Raw genomic sequence first — 19318 nt, 5'->3', positions numbered from 1 at the left:
CCATTCTACAGATAAGGAAACTGAGGCTTGGTGGGGGGAAAACTGCAGTTATACATACAGAGCACTATGCTAGGTTCCATCAGGGATGTGGAAATGAATTTTGAAGTGAAATCATGTACATAAATTGCCTAGCACAGTGCCTGGCAGCTAGTAATAAGCTGTAAATATTCATTCCCTTTATAATTTGCAAAGAAACGCCTTGTACATTGTCTTGTTTGATCCTCACAACTACTCTATGTAATATTTATTATCTCCATTTACAGATGAGGAAAGAAGTTCAAAGTCTTTAAGTAGCACACACCTGTAGTAATTGTGGGACTGAGACAAGAAGTGAGCTGTCCTGGCCCCAAATCCCTCGCGCTCTCTATGCCGTTCACCATTCATTCATTCGTTCATCCATTTGGCAACCCATTTTTTTGAGAACAAATAACTCTGCCACAAGGCAGTCATCTCAGAGCGCTTTGATAAAGGCACAGAATATTCAGGAGGACAGGGGAGAGGGAACTCCATCCCCCCTGGGGACCACAGAACACGGGAGCAGGCCGGAGGGACCACAGGAATTCTAAAGAGTCGCTCTTCCATTGTGGTGACGGCTCCCTGTGGCTCTGCGGAAGTGAAATCAGAGAAGCTTGTGTGCTTGGTCTGCTCCAAAACCATCACACAGGCTCCATGACAGAGCCAGGACGGACTCCAAGGGCACTGTCTTCTTTCCCAGGTGCCTGTGTGCACGTGGCAGGAAGGAGGGGGAGAGCAGGAAGGCGCTTGCTCTTCCCCTCTCTCCCTCCCCCGGCCCTCCCCACCCACCCATCAGGGAGGCATCTTTTCATCATAATGACTGGCAGAAAGGCCTGGGCTAGCAGGTCCCCAAGGTGCCACAGGACCAGAAGGCATAAAATATTTAGCAGCCAGTGTTGACAAGAAATGGGTTTTAGGAAATTGAAAATTCCCCTGTCACTTTAGAGTAAACTGTTCTTGATGCAGCCAAGGGCTCAGAGAGCACTGGGAAGTGTGAAGGAGCACCTCTGGCGGGGGGCTCTGGGCTCTGGCAGGCCAGGCTCCGAGGGGACCAAGGGGCCCAGGCTGGGAGGGAGGAGACAGGAAGACCAGGAAGCAGGACCTGAGGAGGGCCCTGAGCTGAAGGGTCAGATGGAGGTGGCCACATCCCAGATGTATGTAATTTGCTGGGGTTTCTTTTTATATTAGTAAACTACCACATGGACATTGTAGAAAATGCAAGAAGTTAAAGATTACAAAGAAGAAAGTTAAAATTACCCCAGACCCGAGTATGGTTAACATTTTGATGTATCACCCCAAGCTTTTAATCTCCCCTCTATCTGTAATTTATCTAATTTGTGGTTGCCATACTTCCCCCCAGTTGGGATCACACTGTGCTTCCAATTCTGTAATCTGTTCTTTTTCACTAATACGTAGCAAGCATTTTCCCATGTCGTTAAATATCCATCTGTAACATCACCTATAATGGCTACACAGAGTATTCTACCTTATGGGCGAACTAAGTGCTATCATTTATTTAGCCAGTTCTCTGTGGTTGGGCATTTGAATTGGTTGCAGTTGTTCGCCATTATTAAAAGTGGCTGTGATGTACACCGTTGTCGACAAGGGTGTACAAGAGTGAATTCCTGGGAGAGAAATGTCTTATCTAAAGTAATATGCATGTTTAAGTAAGTCCGAAATGGGACAGAATGTCGAGGGTTTGTAGGGGGCTCAGGAACCTAAGGCAATGAATCCCTAGGGGCCGGGGACACAAATCAGAAGGAGGCAACACTTCAGCCCGTGTACAGTGTGGCTGGATGACCCCTTGGGGACACAGCTGGCAAGTCGCTTCCCTCAGTGCCAGTACCTCCCAGTGTCCACCAACAAAGCATTCCTCACCTCAGACCGCGCCAGCTTCCTCTCCCACCCCCATCATGTGCCTGCCTGAAAGCTCACCGTCATCCCTGCCAGCTTCCCAGCCTGGCACAGAGGAGGCTCAGGCATGGGCCCCAGGACCTCAGAACCCCTCATTCCCGGGGCCACCTTCTTTGATCTCTTCCAGGAGGACGTGTTCTCTGAGGTGCTAGGAGCCATTATCTAGAGCAGGAACTCACAAACCTCCATGTGCACAGGAGCCATCCAGGGGTTTTGTTTAAATTCAGATTCAGATTCAGTAGGTTCGGTGAGACCTGCTGTCCTGCATTTCTGACCAGCTCCCGTGCGATGTCAGGGCCACTGGTCCAATAGTCACACCTGACGGAGGAAGGATTCTATTGTGATTCCCAGTTCCCACATTCGAATCACCCAGAAAGCTTTTGAAATCATGCCACTGCCTGAGCCCCACACTCAGGGGTCTGATTTCATTGACCAGAGGAGGGATTTGTGCACCAAGCTTTCTAAAACCACCACAGGTAATTGGAATGTGTGTCCAGATTTGAGAACTACTGGTCTGGAACCGTCAGGGACCGTGGCTATTTTGTCTTTACATCCCCAGCCACTAGGCATGTGTTCATCCATGAACCCAGTGGGTTGAGATGCCGTCTTTCATGCAGGTATCATATCATCAGCAGACATCTGAACAATTCCTGCCTCAGCCTCCAGACTCCCCCTGCCACCTCCATCACATTAGCTGTCATTAGTTGAGCTCTCATTGTGGGTCAGGCACTTTGCACTATTGTCAGTCCTGTTGTACAGATGTGAATACCGAGGCTCAGAGAGGCAAAGTAACTTGCCAAAGGTCATAATGGTGGGGGCTAGGATCTGACCCTAGGCCCGTCGGGCACCCAAGTCTATCTCCTGTTTACTTTTTTTGTTTCTTTGCTTATTTTTTTTCTTTTTTATTCCTTTCTTCGTGTTTTGTGAGTCTAATGGAGATCATGAGGTGTCTCAGTGACAGCTATTGCATGTTTCACTCTGATCAGGGGGCTGACACCCGTTGCCAATGACAGGCCGCCATGAAATCAGGCAGGACAGCGTGTGAAGGCACTCGAGACATTCTTACGAGCTATACAGGCTGGGGGAGGATTCGTGGTGGGCACCCTGCCAGGCATCTGAGTTATCGGTTGTCTCCATTGGCAGGTTCGCCTGGAGTGGCCCACCGACTTAGCCATCAACCCGATGGACAACTCCCTCTACGTCCTTGACAACAATGTGGTCCTGCAGATCTCTGAAAACCACCAGGTGCGCATCGTCGCTGGGAGACCCATGCACTGCCAGGTGCCCGGCATTGACCACTTCCTGCTGAGCAAGGTGGCCATCCACGCAACCCTGGAGTCAGCCGCCGCCTTGGCTGTCTCACACAATGGGGTCCTGTACATTGCCGAGACCGACGAGAAGAAGACCAACCGCATCAGGCAGGTCACCACCAGCGGAGAGATCTCCCTGGTTGCGGGGGCCCCCAGTGGCTGTGACTGTAAAAACGATGCCAACTGTGACTGTTTCTCGGGAGACGCCGGCTATGCCAAGGACGCAAAGCTGAATACGCCATCTTCCTTGGCTGTGTGTGCCGACGGGGAGCTCTATGTGGCTGACCTGGGGAATATCCGAATTCGGTTTATCAGGAAAAACAAGCCCTTTCTCAACACCCAGAACATGTATGAGCTGTCCTCGCCCATTGACCAGGAGCTCTACCTGTTTGATACCAGTGGAAAGCATCTGTACACCCAAAGTCTGCCCACAGGCGACTACCTGTACAACTTCACCTACACGGGGGATGGCGATGTCACACTCATCACTGACAACAACGGCAACATGGTGAACGTCCGCCGGGACTCTACCGGAATGCCCCTCTGGCTGGTGGTCCCAGATGGCCAAGTGTACTGGGTGACCATGGGCACCAACAGCGCACTCAAGAGCGTGACCTCACAAGGACATGAGTTGGCCATGATGACATACCATGGCAACTCTGGCCTTCTGGCAACCAAAAGCAATGAAAATGGATGGACAACATTTTATGAGTAAGTATCACCACAAGGGCATCTGATGGTTTTGTTTCATGAGATGTATTGTACGATTAGAGGTGAGTTGGTGGAGTGTTAATTTTTGGATAGATTTCATTTTGGCTGAGAATGTGGGATGCAAACCATTACCCACAATGTGTTTTGCATGTTCGTATCACAGCGATTGCTCCTAGGAAGGAACATGATGTAATGGAAAGGGCATGAGCTTTGGCATTAGGAGACTTGGGCTTGCATGTCTCTAGGCCTCCGTTGCCGCACCTGTACAATGGAAATACCTGCCCAACATCCGACAGGGAGGGAATGGAGATGAAACGTACTTGACAGACTGCTAGCATCTTCAGATGACCACTTCCAGAAACAATGGCAAGTTTCATGTAGATGAATTGCCCACCTAATCGAAGCTTACATCTTCAAGTTTCAAAACTTTTTTTTTTTTCATTTTAACGATTTTGGGTGGAACTTAAATGCTTTCCGTGCCTACCTTCTCAAACCCATTATAAAGACATAATGAAACCTTTCTCTTTATGAGTCAAGATCATTAATAAGGAACAACCGCAATTGCATATTACACCGGAAGGGAGGACACAAGGCTACAGAACCTGCCCAGAAAGGGTTGCAAACTGTCCTTTGATCAGCTCCCGTGTGGCAGGGTATCATTTTTACTGCTTCCTCCCTCCACATGGCGCTATGTGTTTCAGTCGTGGCACCCACCATGAGGAGCTCACTTCCCTTCCCCTCATCCAAGGTAGGGCTTCTTGAGGGGTGTGGTCAGAAAAGCAGAAGTTCAGCTCATTCCAGTCCTAGCCAGAATCAAAGGCATGTGTATCTGAGCTCTTTCTCTAGGAGCTATTTTAATGAATGGACTTTGTACCTTCTCTTTTTGCTACTTAGATTTTTTTAAGATTTTTTTTCAAGGTCTTAGCCATGTTCCAAACAACTGAGACTACTGAATATGTGACCAGTAGGTAGGTATGCAGGAGGTGGGGAAGGAGTAGCCTTTTGAGCACCAGAGATGGGCTAGGAATCACATTATTGCATTTAATCCTCATAACAGCTCTGGAAGATGAGTGATAGTATCCGTTCTACAGAAATAGAAACTGAGGCTCAGAGATGCTCCCTGTTACATAGTGAGAACGCGGCAGAACCAGGATCACAACCTACGTCTGTCTGATACCAGAGCTCTGGCTCTGTCAGCTCCGCCCTGCTGCCTCCTGCTGAGTTTGTTAATTCCAAATGAACTTAAATCCTTGAACTGTAAATTTTTCTCAAGCTTAATCAAGCGTCAGTTTCTCATAGTCCTAGAATCCAAAGGCAAAAGATCTGTAATAGATTTTTAAATACAGTTTGCACCAAAAAAAGTCACATCAACTTATACAAAGTTCACTGGCTAAATTCCTGTCACCAAACAAGGGCCTTGTTAATTACAAAGAAAGACAAAGATCCAGGAAAGCAGCAATTATCTTGATTAACTCATTGAAATGGAAATACACTAAGTAATTCAATTTTCCTCCATTGCCCAATGGAAATCTCTTATACGTTACTTAGCCAATACAGGGGTTTCTTTGTCAGAGCAAGTCGGCACACTCAATTAGTTCCCAAGGTCACTCCTTCAAATCCCGAACTGAATGTTTACATATCACTGCAACCGTTGTTCCCAACCAACCCTGAAATCTAAAACCATTTCCTATACCTCCACCAGAAAGGATCCCATTCCCTGCTCCCTGTCTTCCTCAATGAAATATATAGTCATAGTTGTTTTATGTAGAAGAGAAAGGTAATTATAATCACTTTTTAGAAAATGGCATTTGGAATTCCAAAGAATCCCCTGGGAATGGAAGATAAAAGCCCTAAAATTAAAAGAGAAACTTACTTATATTGACATCCTGCTGTGTGCCAAGATCTTTCCAATTTCATCTTCACGGCAACCTCAGACCAGAGAAATTACCATCCACAGTTTTTTACAGATGAACAAACTGAGGCGCAGAGAGACTAGGAACCAGTCTAAAATTACACAGTGATACATCGCAGGGCCAGAACACAAAGCCATGTTCTTTCACGGACACTGAGGAGGTTCTCCTAAGTTCTCTATGACTTCTCTCTATGGTAGGGAGAAAAATAGTATCTGTTTCATAGGGATAGTCTGAGGTTAAAAATGTCAATGAGATAAACCGTGGAAAACGCAATGTCTTACAGCAGTTCGCAAGTGGTAACTGCTGCCGTCATCGTCATTATCATCCTCCTCGTCATTGCAAGCAATATGAGTGGACGTACCAGTAATTGCAGAAATATTGTTTGGGCATGAGAGGTAGTACCCAGGAGCAACAGCAAGTAAACTCGTCAAAGGAGGAAACAGAGTTATAATTAGAGTAGGCAGGAATTAGAACTTATGCCAGAGGAACAGAATCAAAATGTCAAGTCTGAGGGATCAAGGTAAAGAACTAGGAAAGGGGTCAGGTCCCTGAGAATATCCAGACTGGGCCGGGAAAAGGCATGCAGAGTGGGTCAAGGAAAAATGGTTCAGCTCAGACTGTGAACAAAGCCAGGGTACAAGATAGCTATTTTCACTGAATGTTAGCCATGTGATTCAGGGGCTGGCTGCCTGGTTTCCAGACCTAGGCTTCAATCAGACAGAAATCAAGCTTACCCTACCCTATTTCATGGCCATTGTGAGGATCAACAAACTAAATAAATACAGAAGGTAAAAAAACTTGCAAACTGTGAAGCTCCCAAGAAGTAAGGATGCAGTATTATCATTATTGTGGTATTTCTTTTTTCTTTTTCTTTTTCTTTTTTTTTTTTTTTAAGGCAGGCTCCACACCCAGCACAGAGCCCAACATGGGGCCTGAACTCATTACCCTGAGATCAAGACCTGAGCTGAGATCCAGAGTCGGACGCTTAACCAACTGAGCCACCCAGGCGCCCCATTACTGTGGTGTTTCTTAGCACAGATTTTGACAGATTCTGCCAAAGCGCCATTGCTCTAGTGAATTTTCTCCTGTTAGCTCCATGAGGCAGTTTAGTGGATTCCAATCCAAATGCCCTAATATTAAAAAAAAAAAAAAAAAAAAATCAGCCCAGGCTTGTGGGTAACATGGGCTGTTACTGAAACAAGTTTTAAGTTGGCTTTATTGATCCTTTCAACAGATTAAATAATGCATCTAACATAAACATGACACTCTGCAGAGCAACTTGACTTAAGAGAGTTCACAGTTCTGGAGAATGAAGCTTACCTTCCTCCCCTCAGTCCACAGGTCTGCTGGCAGAAAACCTCAAAGAACTCTGTAATGCAATCCTCATTTCCAGTGTGTGGCATCATTAATTTCAGACGTGGGCTCCTGGCCAGATGGCATTCAGTGGCTAAGAAAATGGCCTGGTGAGCATGAGGCAGGTTCCAAAATTCGCTTGCTGGGTGGGCATAAGCAGCCAGCTTCCCTGAGTTTCACAGGGGTAAGTGGCTCTGGCATCCCATGGTGCCCTGTGGGTTCTGTGAGAGTTCTGCTCACACTAAATACTGTGAGACCCTACCTAACTGACTTCCGTCTCAAGCTCAGGGCTTGCTACCTCGTAGGTGCTCAGTAAATATCTTATGAGTGAAATGTAAATACAGGGAAGGGAAATAAAGAAGGGAGGAAAAACACGCTGTAGTGAGAAGAGTATCAAATCCCAGCTCCAGCATTATCAGTGCACCCAGCAGGACACAGAATTCAACTCAGATGGTTCAAATAAAGACACTTGGCTTTGGGGTTTTGCTGGAGGATGTAAGAGCTAGAAAGTGCATCATTCCCAAACTTACAGTAGGAATAAGCTACACAAATGGCAGATTCTTGAGTTTTCCTTAAACTCCTTCTCTAAGGTCACAGGGCAGCCACCTAACCAAATCCAAGGGGAGAAACTCCTGAAGAGAAAGACAAATGTGAGCACTAGCTTCCTGGGGGTCAGTGCAGCTGGTCGGAAGGGTTTGGCTAGGGTCACTGGCGAATTTACGAAGGCTAAGTGTGTACTGGCGAGAGAGTAGGAAGCCATTAGACGCTGGAGAAACTGAGTGGGTGAGCCCACATCCTCTTCATAACTTCTCTCCACAGCCCGACCGGGGACTCTCAGAAGAGTAGGGAAAGATGTAAGAAAGCGACTGCTGTGGTAGACTTGGGGGAGGGGCACAAATATCTGCCTGCAGGACCCAGACCGGACTCACCTTATTTCCCATATGGAACAACAGCCTTAATCTGTGGAGAGAAGGGCAACTAACGCTGCCCTTCTCAAGTATTGGTGGAGACCCACTGCCACTGAATGAGGGAAGAGAAAAAAATTGTAGAGGGATATGTAATGGGCCCAGAATTACCGCAGGAAGAGGGGCAGGAGGACTGAAGAGGCCACACTCTGTTTTGTTTTAAGATTTTATTCATTTATTTGACAGAGAGAGGGAACACAAATAGGGGGAGGGGGAGTGGGAGAAGCAGGCTTCCCACCGAGCAGGGAGCCCGATGTGGGGCTCGATCCCAGGACCCTGGGATCATGACCTGAGCCGAAGGCAGACACTTAACAACTGAGCCACCCAGGGGCCCCAAGGCCGCACTCATGAGACTCAGGGACACACCGATACATAAGACTGCGGCTTACTCGGAACCACGGAGAACTCTCTAGCTCACCACCCGCTGCGACCGGTTAGCTAAAGAGCCAAACACAACAACGGAAAGCCGAATACTACTGTGAAAGAGATAAAAGAGGGACAAGAGCCTGGAAAGAGACCCGCCCTGAAGCACAGCACAAACAGGGGACCTAAAGCTTAGGATGGAGTCGACACTGAGAAAAAAAAAAAACTCCTCTGACAAACCAGTTGAGTGCCCTAAACACAAGGTTTTGCTAGAGGAACTTAAAGCCTATAATGCACTAAAGTTAGCCGGAGAAACATCAAACCTCAAAGCCAGCCCAGATCCTAACTAAGTTAACTCAGACCCCTTCACTAAAGTCCTAGCAGAAGAAAACTCATACCCATTTCCACACATAAAACCTGTTACCTCATTCTCTGGTGTGCTACACAAGATATTCAACTGAACATACAAAAAGGCTAGAAAAAGCAACACATTCCCAAGAGACAAAGGAATCATCAGAACCATACTTAGATATGACACAGATATTGAAACTATCTTTCAGGGGACTTAAAATAACTATAATTATGCTAAAAACTCTAATGGAAAAGGTGAACAATATGAAAGATCAGATGGATAATTTCAGTAGAGAAATGGAAACTATAAGAAAAAATCAAATGGAAATCTAGGAATGAAAACCCGGTACCCCTGAAACAAATAATACATTACATGTTAATAAAAAAAATTTTTTTTTAATGAAAAGAAAACCAGTTACAGAAATGAAGAATGCCTTTGATGGGCTTATCAGTAGACTGACACATCTGAAGAAAGACGATGGGTCAATAGAAACTACCCAAACTGAAATAGAGAAAAAAATAGTGAAAAAAAATACAAAACTTGGGCATCCCAGAGCTAGGAGGCAGTATCATCTGGCCTAATGTGAATGCACAGATCTTCCTTGATTTACAATGGGATTACATCCTGACAAACCTATTGTGAGTTGAAAATATTCCAAGTCAAAAATGCATTTTATACACCTAACCTACCAAACATCCTTAGCCCAGCCTACCTTAAATGTGCTTAGAACACTTACATTAGCCTACGGTTGGACAAAAGCATCTAATACAAAGCCTATTTTATAATAAAGTATTGAATATCTCATGTAATTTATCAAATACTGTACTGAAAGTGAAAAAGAGAATGGGCATATGGGTACAGAATGCTTGTCAATGTATTGGTTGTTTACCCTCTAGATTTAGGTGGCTGACTGGGAGCTATAGCTCCCTGCTACCACCCAGCATCCTGAGAGTCTTACCACAGATCGCTAGCCTGGGAGAAGATCAAAATTCAAAGTATGAAAAAATTAAAAGTCCAAAATAGTTTACCCTTTAAAAAAAAAAAGTTCAAAATATGGTTTCTCCTGAGTTCATATCACTTTTGCATCATCATAAAGTCAAAAAATCGTAACTCAAACCATCGTAAGTCAGGCACCACCTATAATTCAAATTCTAAGAGAAGACAAAAAGAACATGGCAGAAGAAATATTTGAAGAAACAATGGTCAAGAATTATCCATAAGTAATGATGGACAACAAATCACAGACCCAATTTCAGAAAACACCAAGGAGAATACACGCACACACGCACACATATATATCTTAGGCATATATTCAAAATACAAAAGAAAAAGAGAAAATCTTGAAAGATGAAGGGGGGGGGCATTTTAGAGGAACAAAGGTAAGAATTACAGTAGACTTCTCATCAGAAACCATGCAAGCTGGAAGACAGAAATGCTGAAAGGGGAAAAAACGGAAAAAAAAAAAAAAAAAAACCAAAAAACAAAAAAACCCTGTCAACCCAGAATTCTATACCCAGGAAAAATATCTTTCCCATAAAGAAATGTTATAGAGGTAGAGGCAGGGATAAGGGAACCAATAAAGAATGGTGAGGCACCCAGGCACTAAAAACAGTGAACAACCATGACCATCCCTGAGGCTTAAGGGCAAGGTGGGGCAGGAATAGATAGTTACTGAAGTGCCCGGTGGGAGCCATAACTAGGAAGAAGAAGCTATCTCATAGAAACTATAATCATGGACACATGCAGCCACTATTAGAAATATGGCACCAAAGGAGATAGAGAATAAGGAAAACTTCTCCTCCTGACCTCCAGTCTCTTGCCAGTGCCTACCATTGACTGAATCTAACCAAAAGCAAGCCAGAAGGAGAGCCCCAGTGCTGTGGTCTGTGGGGGTCAGCTCCTGTGGGCCCAGAGAAAAGCAGAGAATGGACCTGAGGGGAGAAAGAATAACCAGCACAGACACTGTCTAGCTCTGTGATGTTGTACACATGAGTGGCAGAGCCCGGATTCAGTGGCCGACCTCCCTGAATCCTTTCTGCCAGATGCCCTGCTTCAAGTACAACATCAGCAAGAGATAAGACCTACAGTGGTAGGGTGGGCCAGATCTTAGAAATCCTAAAAGCTAGAATTCATTGGCAGGACATAATTCTGTAGGAAATAGGTAGCAGGTATAAGTGTCCGTTGCAGAATCCAAGACGTACCCGGCTCTGGTACAGTTTTGGAGATGACAGTGTAGTAATGGCATCTATTTTAGGTACCTGAGACCAAGGGAACTATTCGTGTGCATGAGCTGTGAACCCTGTTTATTCACAGAGGATATGGTATCCAATTCCTCTCATTGACAATGGTGGCATTTGAAACAGTCATAGATGAAATGCAAAAGTCACTTTTTTATTTTCCAACTAAAAAAATCCCAATCAGCAAAAGTTAGTAGCAGAGAGGCAATTTGGCATTTTCCTCACCAGCTGCAACATAGTAAGTGGCTTGAGATGTGAAATATTGAGTGTGAAGGAGAAAGCCTTGCAATGTGTGTGAAGATACCTTTTAGCAATCCTCTTCTCAGAGCCAAGGTCACAGCAACTATATGAATGTTTTATGTGTTTTCTTTCCCCATTCTCCAAAGATGCTCCAGGAAAATGGAGTGAAGAAAAATCCATGGAAAGAAATAATGAAAAGCCAATCATCTGGCCATCTTGATCATGCCCCCCAGATGGAGGGTTGGCATCACTATAAAGTCAGTTGCCGTGGTATCAAAGCAAAGCACCTCGAAGAGAAAACTATTGGTTTTTTGACCCATTTGAGGATTCCAAACAATTTTTTTCTTTAACATGGTGATGAACACAAAGGTTTTTCCCTGAAACTGCATCACTCTTAGGGGAAGCTTGATGAAAGCACACAGACTTTAAGGTCAGACAGACTTTGAATCTATATTCCTCAACGAGCCATGTGATCTTTGGCAAGTTATGTATCCTTTCTGAGCCTCAGCTTCACCAGTTGTGAAATGACAGTAATAATGCCCACCTCAAAAGACAGTGATGAGCATGGTGCTTGGTACCTAAAAGGATATGAATATTCGTGAGCTTTCCCTTTCTCACACAGAAAGGGGGAGGTGAAAAGGGTGAAATTCTTAGTTTTTCTCAATCCATATCTTGAAAAAACGGTAATAAAATCTACTGTTTATTTACTTATTTATTCATTCATCTAAGAAATATGTATTGAGATATATCTTTTTTATTCTGGGTACTCTTCTAGGCATGAGAACACAGACAAGGTCTCTATTCTCATGGCGCTTATATTATAGTAGGAAGAGACAGATAACAGATCAATAAACATGTAAATAAGATAATACATATAATGAAAACAAAAAGATAATGTGACCAAGATGGGAGGACCTATCTATTTCAGGGAAGACCTCACTGAAGTGATAACATTTGAGCTGAAATATGAGTGATGAAAGGAGCTAGCCACACCAGGATTGGAGGGAAGAGCATTCTCAGCAAAAAGAACAGTTAAGTGTGAGCCCCCCGAGCCTGGCTTGAGCTTGGTGTGTTTGGAGAACAGAAGCAGATGTAGTGGAACACAGGAAGGATGGAGGGGTCGGGTTCAAAGTGAAATTGGAAAGAGAGGCAGGAAGGAGCAGGTCCTTCGGCCAACATTCATTCACATTACTGAGCATCTGCTATATGCCAGGCACTCTTCTAAGTTCTGGGATATACCAGTGACCAAAGGCCCTTCTATCAGGGCATTGACATCCTAGGGAAAGCAGTCTCATGGGGTCCTGCAGGCCCTGGTTAAAAAAAAAAAAAATTGCATTTCACTTTAAATAGGTTACCTTGTTTGAACTTCACAGTATCTAAGATAGGTGTCACAATCTTCATTTTATAGAGAAGAAAACAGAGGCTCCCAGAGGTTATGGTATACGACCTGCCTAAAATCATATCATTTGTGATGTGATGGGGTTGATGGTCATGGGAAAGCAGAACTGGGTACCCATCCCTCCTAGGGTTGCTGTGCTGGCAAGGGTAGAGCCTGTAGTCAAAGCCCAGAACGTCTGGCTCCGAAGACTTTGCCATATCAACATGTTCCTTCCTCTTGGTTAGAAGGAAAGAAATTTGCCAGTACTTCAAGTCAAGCCAAAACAGACACAAGTAAGCCATTGTCCGGAAGTCACCCGATCAGAGGGCCAGGGCTTGAGGCCGCCACTTGGAATCCAGAGAGTGCTGCGAACTGTCCCACCTCGTTGGGTGGCACCAGGCTTCTTTCTCTCAGCAGGAACAGAAAGGGCTCCACAGAGGGGGCAGGGGTCACAGGTGTCCAGGGCCCACAGGATGGGCAGCCCCAATTCCTCCCCGCAGAGGAAGAAGCAGCAGTGTTCCAATGGAGTAATCACAGGTATGGATCAGGCCACAGAGAGATCAGGTGGCGTTTCCCAAGCTCTAGAAGGCACTGAAATGAATGAATAAGAGACAAGAAAATTCTATAAATTGGCTGTTCTATTTGATGTTCATTTAATTAAGACATTCAGTCCCTCTAATGGAAAATGTGAGGAGTGGAAATTACTGTTTTTCGGCCATCTCATATAAAATGAAAACCAGATCTTGAAGGCATGAGGCTTTTCATTGTATCTTCTTCAAGCTCAATTTAATTATGTATTACAGGCCACCTTCAATAATAATTACAATTGTCTGCCTGTATGCAAAGGCTCTTTCTGTCTTGGAGACCAAAGCTCTGGGGAGATGCCTACGGAGATTGGTGAAGGATCATTTAGTGAAAGCAGTTGTTTCTGTATTTGTGCATTTAGCAGATATATATCATGTACCTACTGTGTGTCAAGCCTCTGTCAAGTCCTGCAGGAGATAGTGTTTGAATGAATCATGGCCTCCCCTTCCCAACAGAGCAGCAGAGGGGCCTCGCATAGCCAATCATGCATTCCTTTATTTGTTCAAATAGCATTCCCTGCCCATCTTCTCCCTGCCAGTCCCAGGGCTGGGGAAGAAGAGATGAACCGAGAGCCAGTCCTCCAGGGTCCTGTTGCTGGCAGGTGGTAGACTCCAGATTCCCAGCCTGCCTGACTCCACAGTCCTGTCCTGACTCAAACAGGCCCAGGCCCAAGCAGGCAACAGCTTGTACATGAGCTGTTACAATACAGGGGACCCATTCTGTGAGGCAGCTGCGCCAGAGTATCGCTGGGAGAAGGGACAAGAGAGATCAGGGAAGGCTTTACGAGGTGGCATTTGAGCAAGGCCATAGTAAAGTAGGATTGAAGTGACATCTGCCCTCTAATCTGGGATCTCCCTGTCAATTCTTATCAGTAAGACTCTAACACTCCTTTTTAAGTATCTCGCATGGCATAATAAAATCTTTTGTATCTGGTTAGATCAGGAAATTACATAGTCTAAGTAAGTAGTCTCAGTAAAGAGTATGTATGTGGATAACAAGTGTTCAGAGAGCCAGACTAGAACAACATATACCCATCCCATGAAACTGTTGAACTGAACCGGATCTTCCGTTTTCATCCATTCATTAAGATGGCTTGGGATCTGACAGGACTCAGCCTGCTCACAGACCACAGATGTATCTAAGATGACCAGAGCAGAGCCAGTTTGGGAGTCTTGATTTGGGGCTCAGAAATTTGGGGTACCCTAGTAACATTTACTGAAAAGGCCTGGAGATTGATGTTGGCAGATGTCCTATAAGTGAGACTCTTCCATAAATGCCAGTAATTTATTTTTTTTTTCCTTTGGGAGAGAGAGAGAGCGAGCACATGTGAGCCAAGGGGGTGGGAGAGGGAGAGGGAGAGAGGGGAGAGAGAGAATCTTAAGCAGGCTCTACACTGGGCCCAGAGCCTGATGCGGGGCTCCGTCTCACGTCCCTGAGATCACAACCTGAGCCGAAATCAAGAGTTGGACATTTAACCAGCTGAGCCACCCAGGCGCTCCATAAATGCCAGTAATTTAAAAGGGCCTGTTCCCCAAGATGGCCTTGTTCATGAGCTCTCTGTATGTGGCATTATTTGGGTGGTCACTTTTCTGATTATGAAAATAATCCATGTTCATTATTTAAAAATCTTGGGAATCTAAAATATCATCTGTAATTCTACCTCCCAGAGATAACCACTCTAAACATTTTTGTGAAATCCCTTCCTATTCAAATTTCCAGCCACCATAAGGAGTTGAAAAGACTACCATCTCCCCTAGAGTTAAAGGAAGCAGAGCTCTGAGAGCATCTCCAGAACAGACAGGCTTTAGGGCAAACCTTCCAGATCTTTATCCCAAGACTCACCTTCCTTCCTAGCAGCAGTCTCTCAGAATCACCTCCTCACCCAGCTCTGAGGGGCACCCTGCACCTGTGACCCTCCGGCCCAGGTTTTAAGCCACATCGTCACCCTCCCTGACGCCAGACTGACGATATCTTACAAGAACCTGACTCAGTGCTAAGGAAGAAAGATAAGAAATCATGACAAGAAGCAGGTTTCCAAAGCCCCTAAGGTGCCTATAGGAGAGTCGGAAGGATTGATAACAGCCCACACCCTTGCCCCGCCAAGCCCAAGCCCAAGGTATATGGTAGAGATCCCTGTGCTGTTTGTCATGCTGGAAAGGGCTTCCATCCCCCTTCCTCAGACCTCAGCAACAGATTCAACTGATCCCAGAGTTGGTCTTCGGTCAAGGACTGGGGTGAGTCATTCAAAAGACCTTTATTCAGCACCCCATCTGTGGCTGACTGTGCCAGGGTAAAGAGTGCCTCGGTCAGTCCCAGGCACAGGGACAGAAAGAGTTGGCAGAAGGCAGAATCCGTGCAGCACCCACATCTGACCTTGGGCAGCCAAGGCCTGCCTGGTCTTAACCTCCCAAGTCTCAACTGAAGCCGTAGGAGCCGCAGCACCAGGGGTGCCCGCGGGAAGCCAGGCGCAGCTGAAGGACCACAGGAAGAGCCAGGACAGCGCTAAGCACTCAGGCCTTTCATTTCGCCATCACGAAATCCCTCGGGGCCCAGAAGCGGCTGTACTAAGAGCAAAGCAAGGGGAAATGTCCAGTAGGGAGACCCGGAGGCCATGGGGGAGACCTACAACGGAAGCCAAGTGCCCGCTTGAGCATGAGCAGAAGTCAGAAATACTGACATCTGGATGAAGACCTCTTTTCCCATTCACACACAAGGGCGAAAAGGCTATTAAACCTACCTTTTTACACTCCAGCCTCCCGCAATTACAAATTATAACTGAAGTGTTAACAGCCTATCGCCTGCCACCTCTTGATCACTCCGCCGTGCAGAGTCCACGCAGCGGACACTTGCAAACGGACAGCACGGAAATGCTGGGCGAGGGCGGGGAAACAAGTGGGAGCCTGGAAGCTGATAGATCTGGGTTTGAATTCTGACTCTACCACACTTACCAGTTGTGGGACCTTGAGCAGGTGTCTTCGCTTCTCTGAGCCTCCTCCAAAAAGGAGATCATTTATACCTTTTAGACAAGTTGCAAGGAGTAAGGGAAAGAAGGTACGAGAAGCGCTGTGCTGTAGCACGGTGGGTGCTTAGTAATGGTAGGCATTTCTTTTATTATTCTCAGGAATGGAAAAGAGAATTAAGATTCAGTTGTCATGCTTCAGAAAGCCCACACCAGAGCAGAGCTGTGAGTTGTGATGACTGCAGATATGTAACTGCTTGGTGCTGGCTGTGAAATCGAGGTGGAAAGGGGTTGCAAGAGCCCATCCGTTTAGCCTCCTTATGTGGCAGCAGGAACCTGGTTTGGATTCAAAGCCCCCTTTCCCCAGGGTCTATAGCTTTGTAGGAAGCCCCATCTCTTGTGTTGTTCAGGAACAACCTGTATAATGGGTCGTCAGGGTCTTGAGAGGGTATTCAAGCATCAATTTTAGTGCCCTCACCTCTGGGAGTTCCCCAGCTCTGAGACCCCGGGTCAGCGGTCCCCAATGGCCTCCATCATCTTACCCCTGCATGGGTGGCTACTAGTTTGCAGCTACAGGCCACTCGGACATGTTCCCCACCGTAATCCTGAGAGGTAGGCAGGGCAGGGGTCATCATCCCCACTTATGGAATTAGCAAAGGAAGACTCAGAGAGGTAAGTCATTTGCCTTACCTCTAGTCAGACATCAGCAGGTGGAGTCACTTCCCAAAAAACCGTGTGCAAGGAGATGGAGGAGCAATGACAACGTATCTAATCAGAAAGAAAAGCAGAACACGCCCAACTGTGGCACAGGGTAGAACTTACCAAGTTCCAGCAATAGCACCATTGTATTTCTGTTACTCAGAGCCACCCCTTGGTTTTCAGGTACGACAGCTTTGGCCGCCTGACAAATGTGACCTTCCCTACTGGCCAGGTGAGCAGTTTCCGAAGTGATACAGACAGCTCAGTGCATGTCCAGGTGGAGACCTCCAGCAAGGATGATGTCACCATAACCACCAACCTGTCTGCTTCGGGTGCCTTCTATACACTGTTGCAAGGTAAGCCAGGTGGGGGGCTTGGGGACTTCGAAGCAGAGGGGTGAAGGGGCCCCTTTGGAAGAGGTTGATGTAAGAAATCAGTTGCTACTAGAGCCGCCCAAGGACAGGAAAGCATCACAACTGGTTTCTCTGTGCATTGCCATCTAATGTGCAGAACACACCAGCCCGAGTCCCGTATATTCTCTCCCAGAAGCTTCAGAGTAAAAGTCCATTGTCTCATCCCATTATCATCAGAACAAAGGGTAGAGAGTGTGCTAGCTGCTAATCCAGGTGACCTCACTATTCCGCCACTCTAAGGGTTCCTACTCTCACCCTGCTGTGGGTGAGGACAAAGGACAATAATAATTACACCTAATCATGAAAGGGATCTAGGCATGGAGAAGTCTCTGCTGAAGCTCAGGTGAGAACAGTTTGTACCTTCTCTAGGAGTCCATAGAGAAGAGACCCTTCTTCTCTGCACCCATCAAATAATCCCTGGTATGAGTTGACCTTTTAGCTTTTGGTAAATCACAGTGATAAAACCTTGCTGCGAACTAACCATCTGCCTCAATTGTCCTCAAGGGACGTGGTGACCCAGAGTGGAGCTTGTAGCTTTGTTGGCACTAGTAAGCATGAAAAAGAAAAAAGGTATCACTAGGGAAAGCCTTGTTTGATTTCTCCCCGCCCCCCCCACCCTCTGGATGGCTTTTGGTACTCCCAAAAGCTTTGACAGGAGTAGTAAAAAGAGCCTTGGGCTAGGAGTCAGGGGCCCAAATTCTATTCCTGACTCTGCCACCACATCATGGGGGTGGGGGCCCTCAATTTTCTCCTTGAGGAAGCGAAAGCAAGTTGAAGCCATGTCGAATGGTATGAGACAAAGCAAGGAGCAGAAGCTCTGGACTAGACAGACCGGGCTCCCTATGCCTACTGGGCTGGTTCCTACCTGTGTGAATTGGGTGGAATCATTCTTCTCTGAGCCTCAGTCTCTGGGTCTGGGAAACGGGGCTGAATTAGGATACCTGCCTCGTACCCGTTGCTCAGACGATCTCCTGACACACTGTACGTAGGGTGACCACCACGGGCCAGACTCATAGTATTACTCAGTACTTGTTGGATTAATGAACTAGTATTTCATAACTGACACTTCGGTTTACCATAAGAAAATAACTATGTATTTTCACAACCGATTTTACTCGCAAACATAATCCTGTGTCTATAAAGAAGCTCAAAGAACAATAGACGTTCTCAGAGAAAGAGAAATGATATCTTGCAGCTCCTTCCCCACCAGCACCTATAGCATAGGTTGGGACACACCCCAGGTATTTAATGCTCTGACTGCGTTACTGCCAAAAGGAGGTACCAATTCCGAGCCAGCCAGGTTCTGCCTGGCCAAGGACAGACACCTGCCCTGCTGGCTCAGACACCTTGTCCTTCCCTGGGGTTAAGAACTGTCTTATCCACTCCACACCTCTGAGCTGACTTGCAGCATTTTTCTCAAAAGTTAGTGCAGCCTTTCTTATATTTGGGCAACTTTTTTTAAATTCAAAAGTACCACATTTCCTCACCTTTAAAATGTACCATCAATTTGATAGCAACTTTTCAGCTTGGAAAGGAGGGGAGACACACGGCTCAAAATTCATACAAGGACTTAAGACACATTCCAGTTTCAGAAACACTAAAGTGGGAAAAGGAAAAATGCCTCTCGGAATCCAGGAAGTGCAGTACCTGTTTCCTCTGTGGTGCCCCTGCCAAGATCCCTTTCCTTTCAGACCGGGCTTAGATGCTCCATTTGGCAGCCGCCTCAGTAGAGTCTTCATAAAAAGCTCTTTCAGCTTCATCTTACATCTGAACTATGGGAAGAAATAAGAAGCAGCTGCTAATGAGGGGCAGGCTTGGGGAGTCACAGCTCACATTAAATGGGGATCGTTTGAGATGGGCCTCTACAAGAAACCATTCCATCCAAAGTCACCATTAATGGACATATGTGCA

General features: G+C 46.0%; 1 protein-coding gene across 2 annotated transcripts in view; it reads left to right on the top strand.

The window, feature by feature from the left end:
• Positions 1-19318, top strand: part of TENM4 (teneurin transmembrane protein 4) — a 714583-nt gene that overhangs the window by 671814 nt on the left and 23451 nt on the right. For both annotated transcript variants that reach the window (XM_073879780.1, XM_073879779.1), the window contains 2 exons: positions 3073-3950; positions 17178-17350. In XM_073879780.1, the coding sequence (XP_073735881.1) occupies positions 3073-3950; positions 17178-17350 (1051 nt within the window). The remainder of the gene's footprint in view (positions 1-3072; positions 3951-17177; positions 17351-19318) is intronic.

The sequence above is a fragment of the Callorhinus ursinus genome, unplaced genomic scaffold (assembly GCF_003265705.2).
Source record: "Callorhinus ursinus isolate GAN/ISIS: 27379988/994484 unplaced genomic scaffold, GSC_fseal_2.0 scaffold35, whole genome shotgun sequence".
Classification (NCBI taxonomy): domain Eukaryota; kingdom Metazoa; phylum Chordata; class Mammalia; order Carnivora; family Otariidae; genus Callorhinus; species Callorhinus ursinus.
This window is presented reverse-complemented; position numbering and strand designations above follow the sequence as displayed.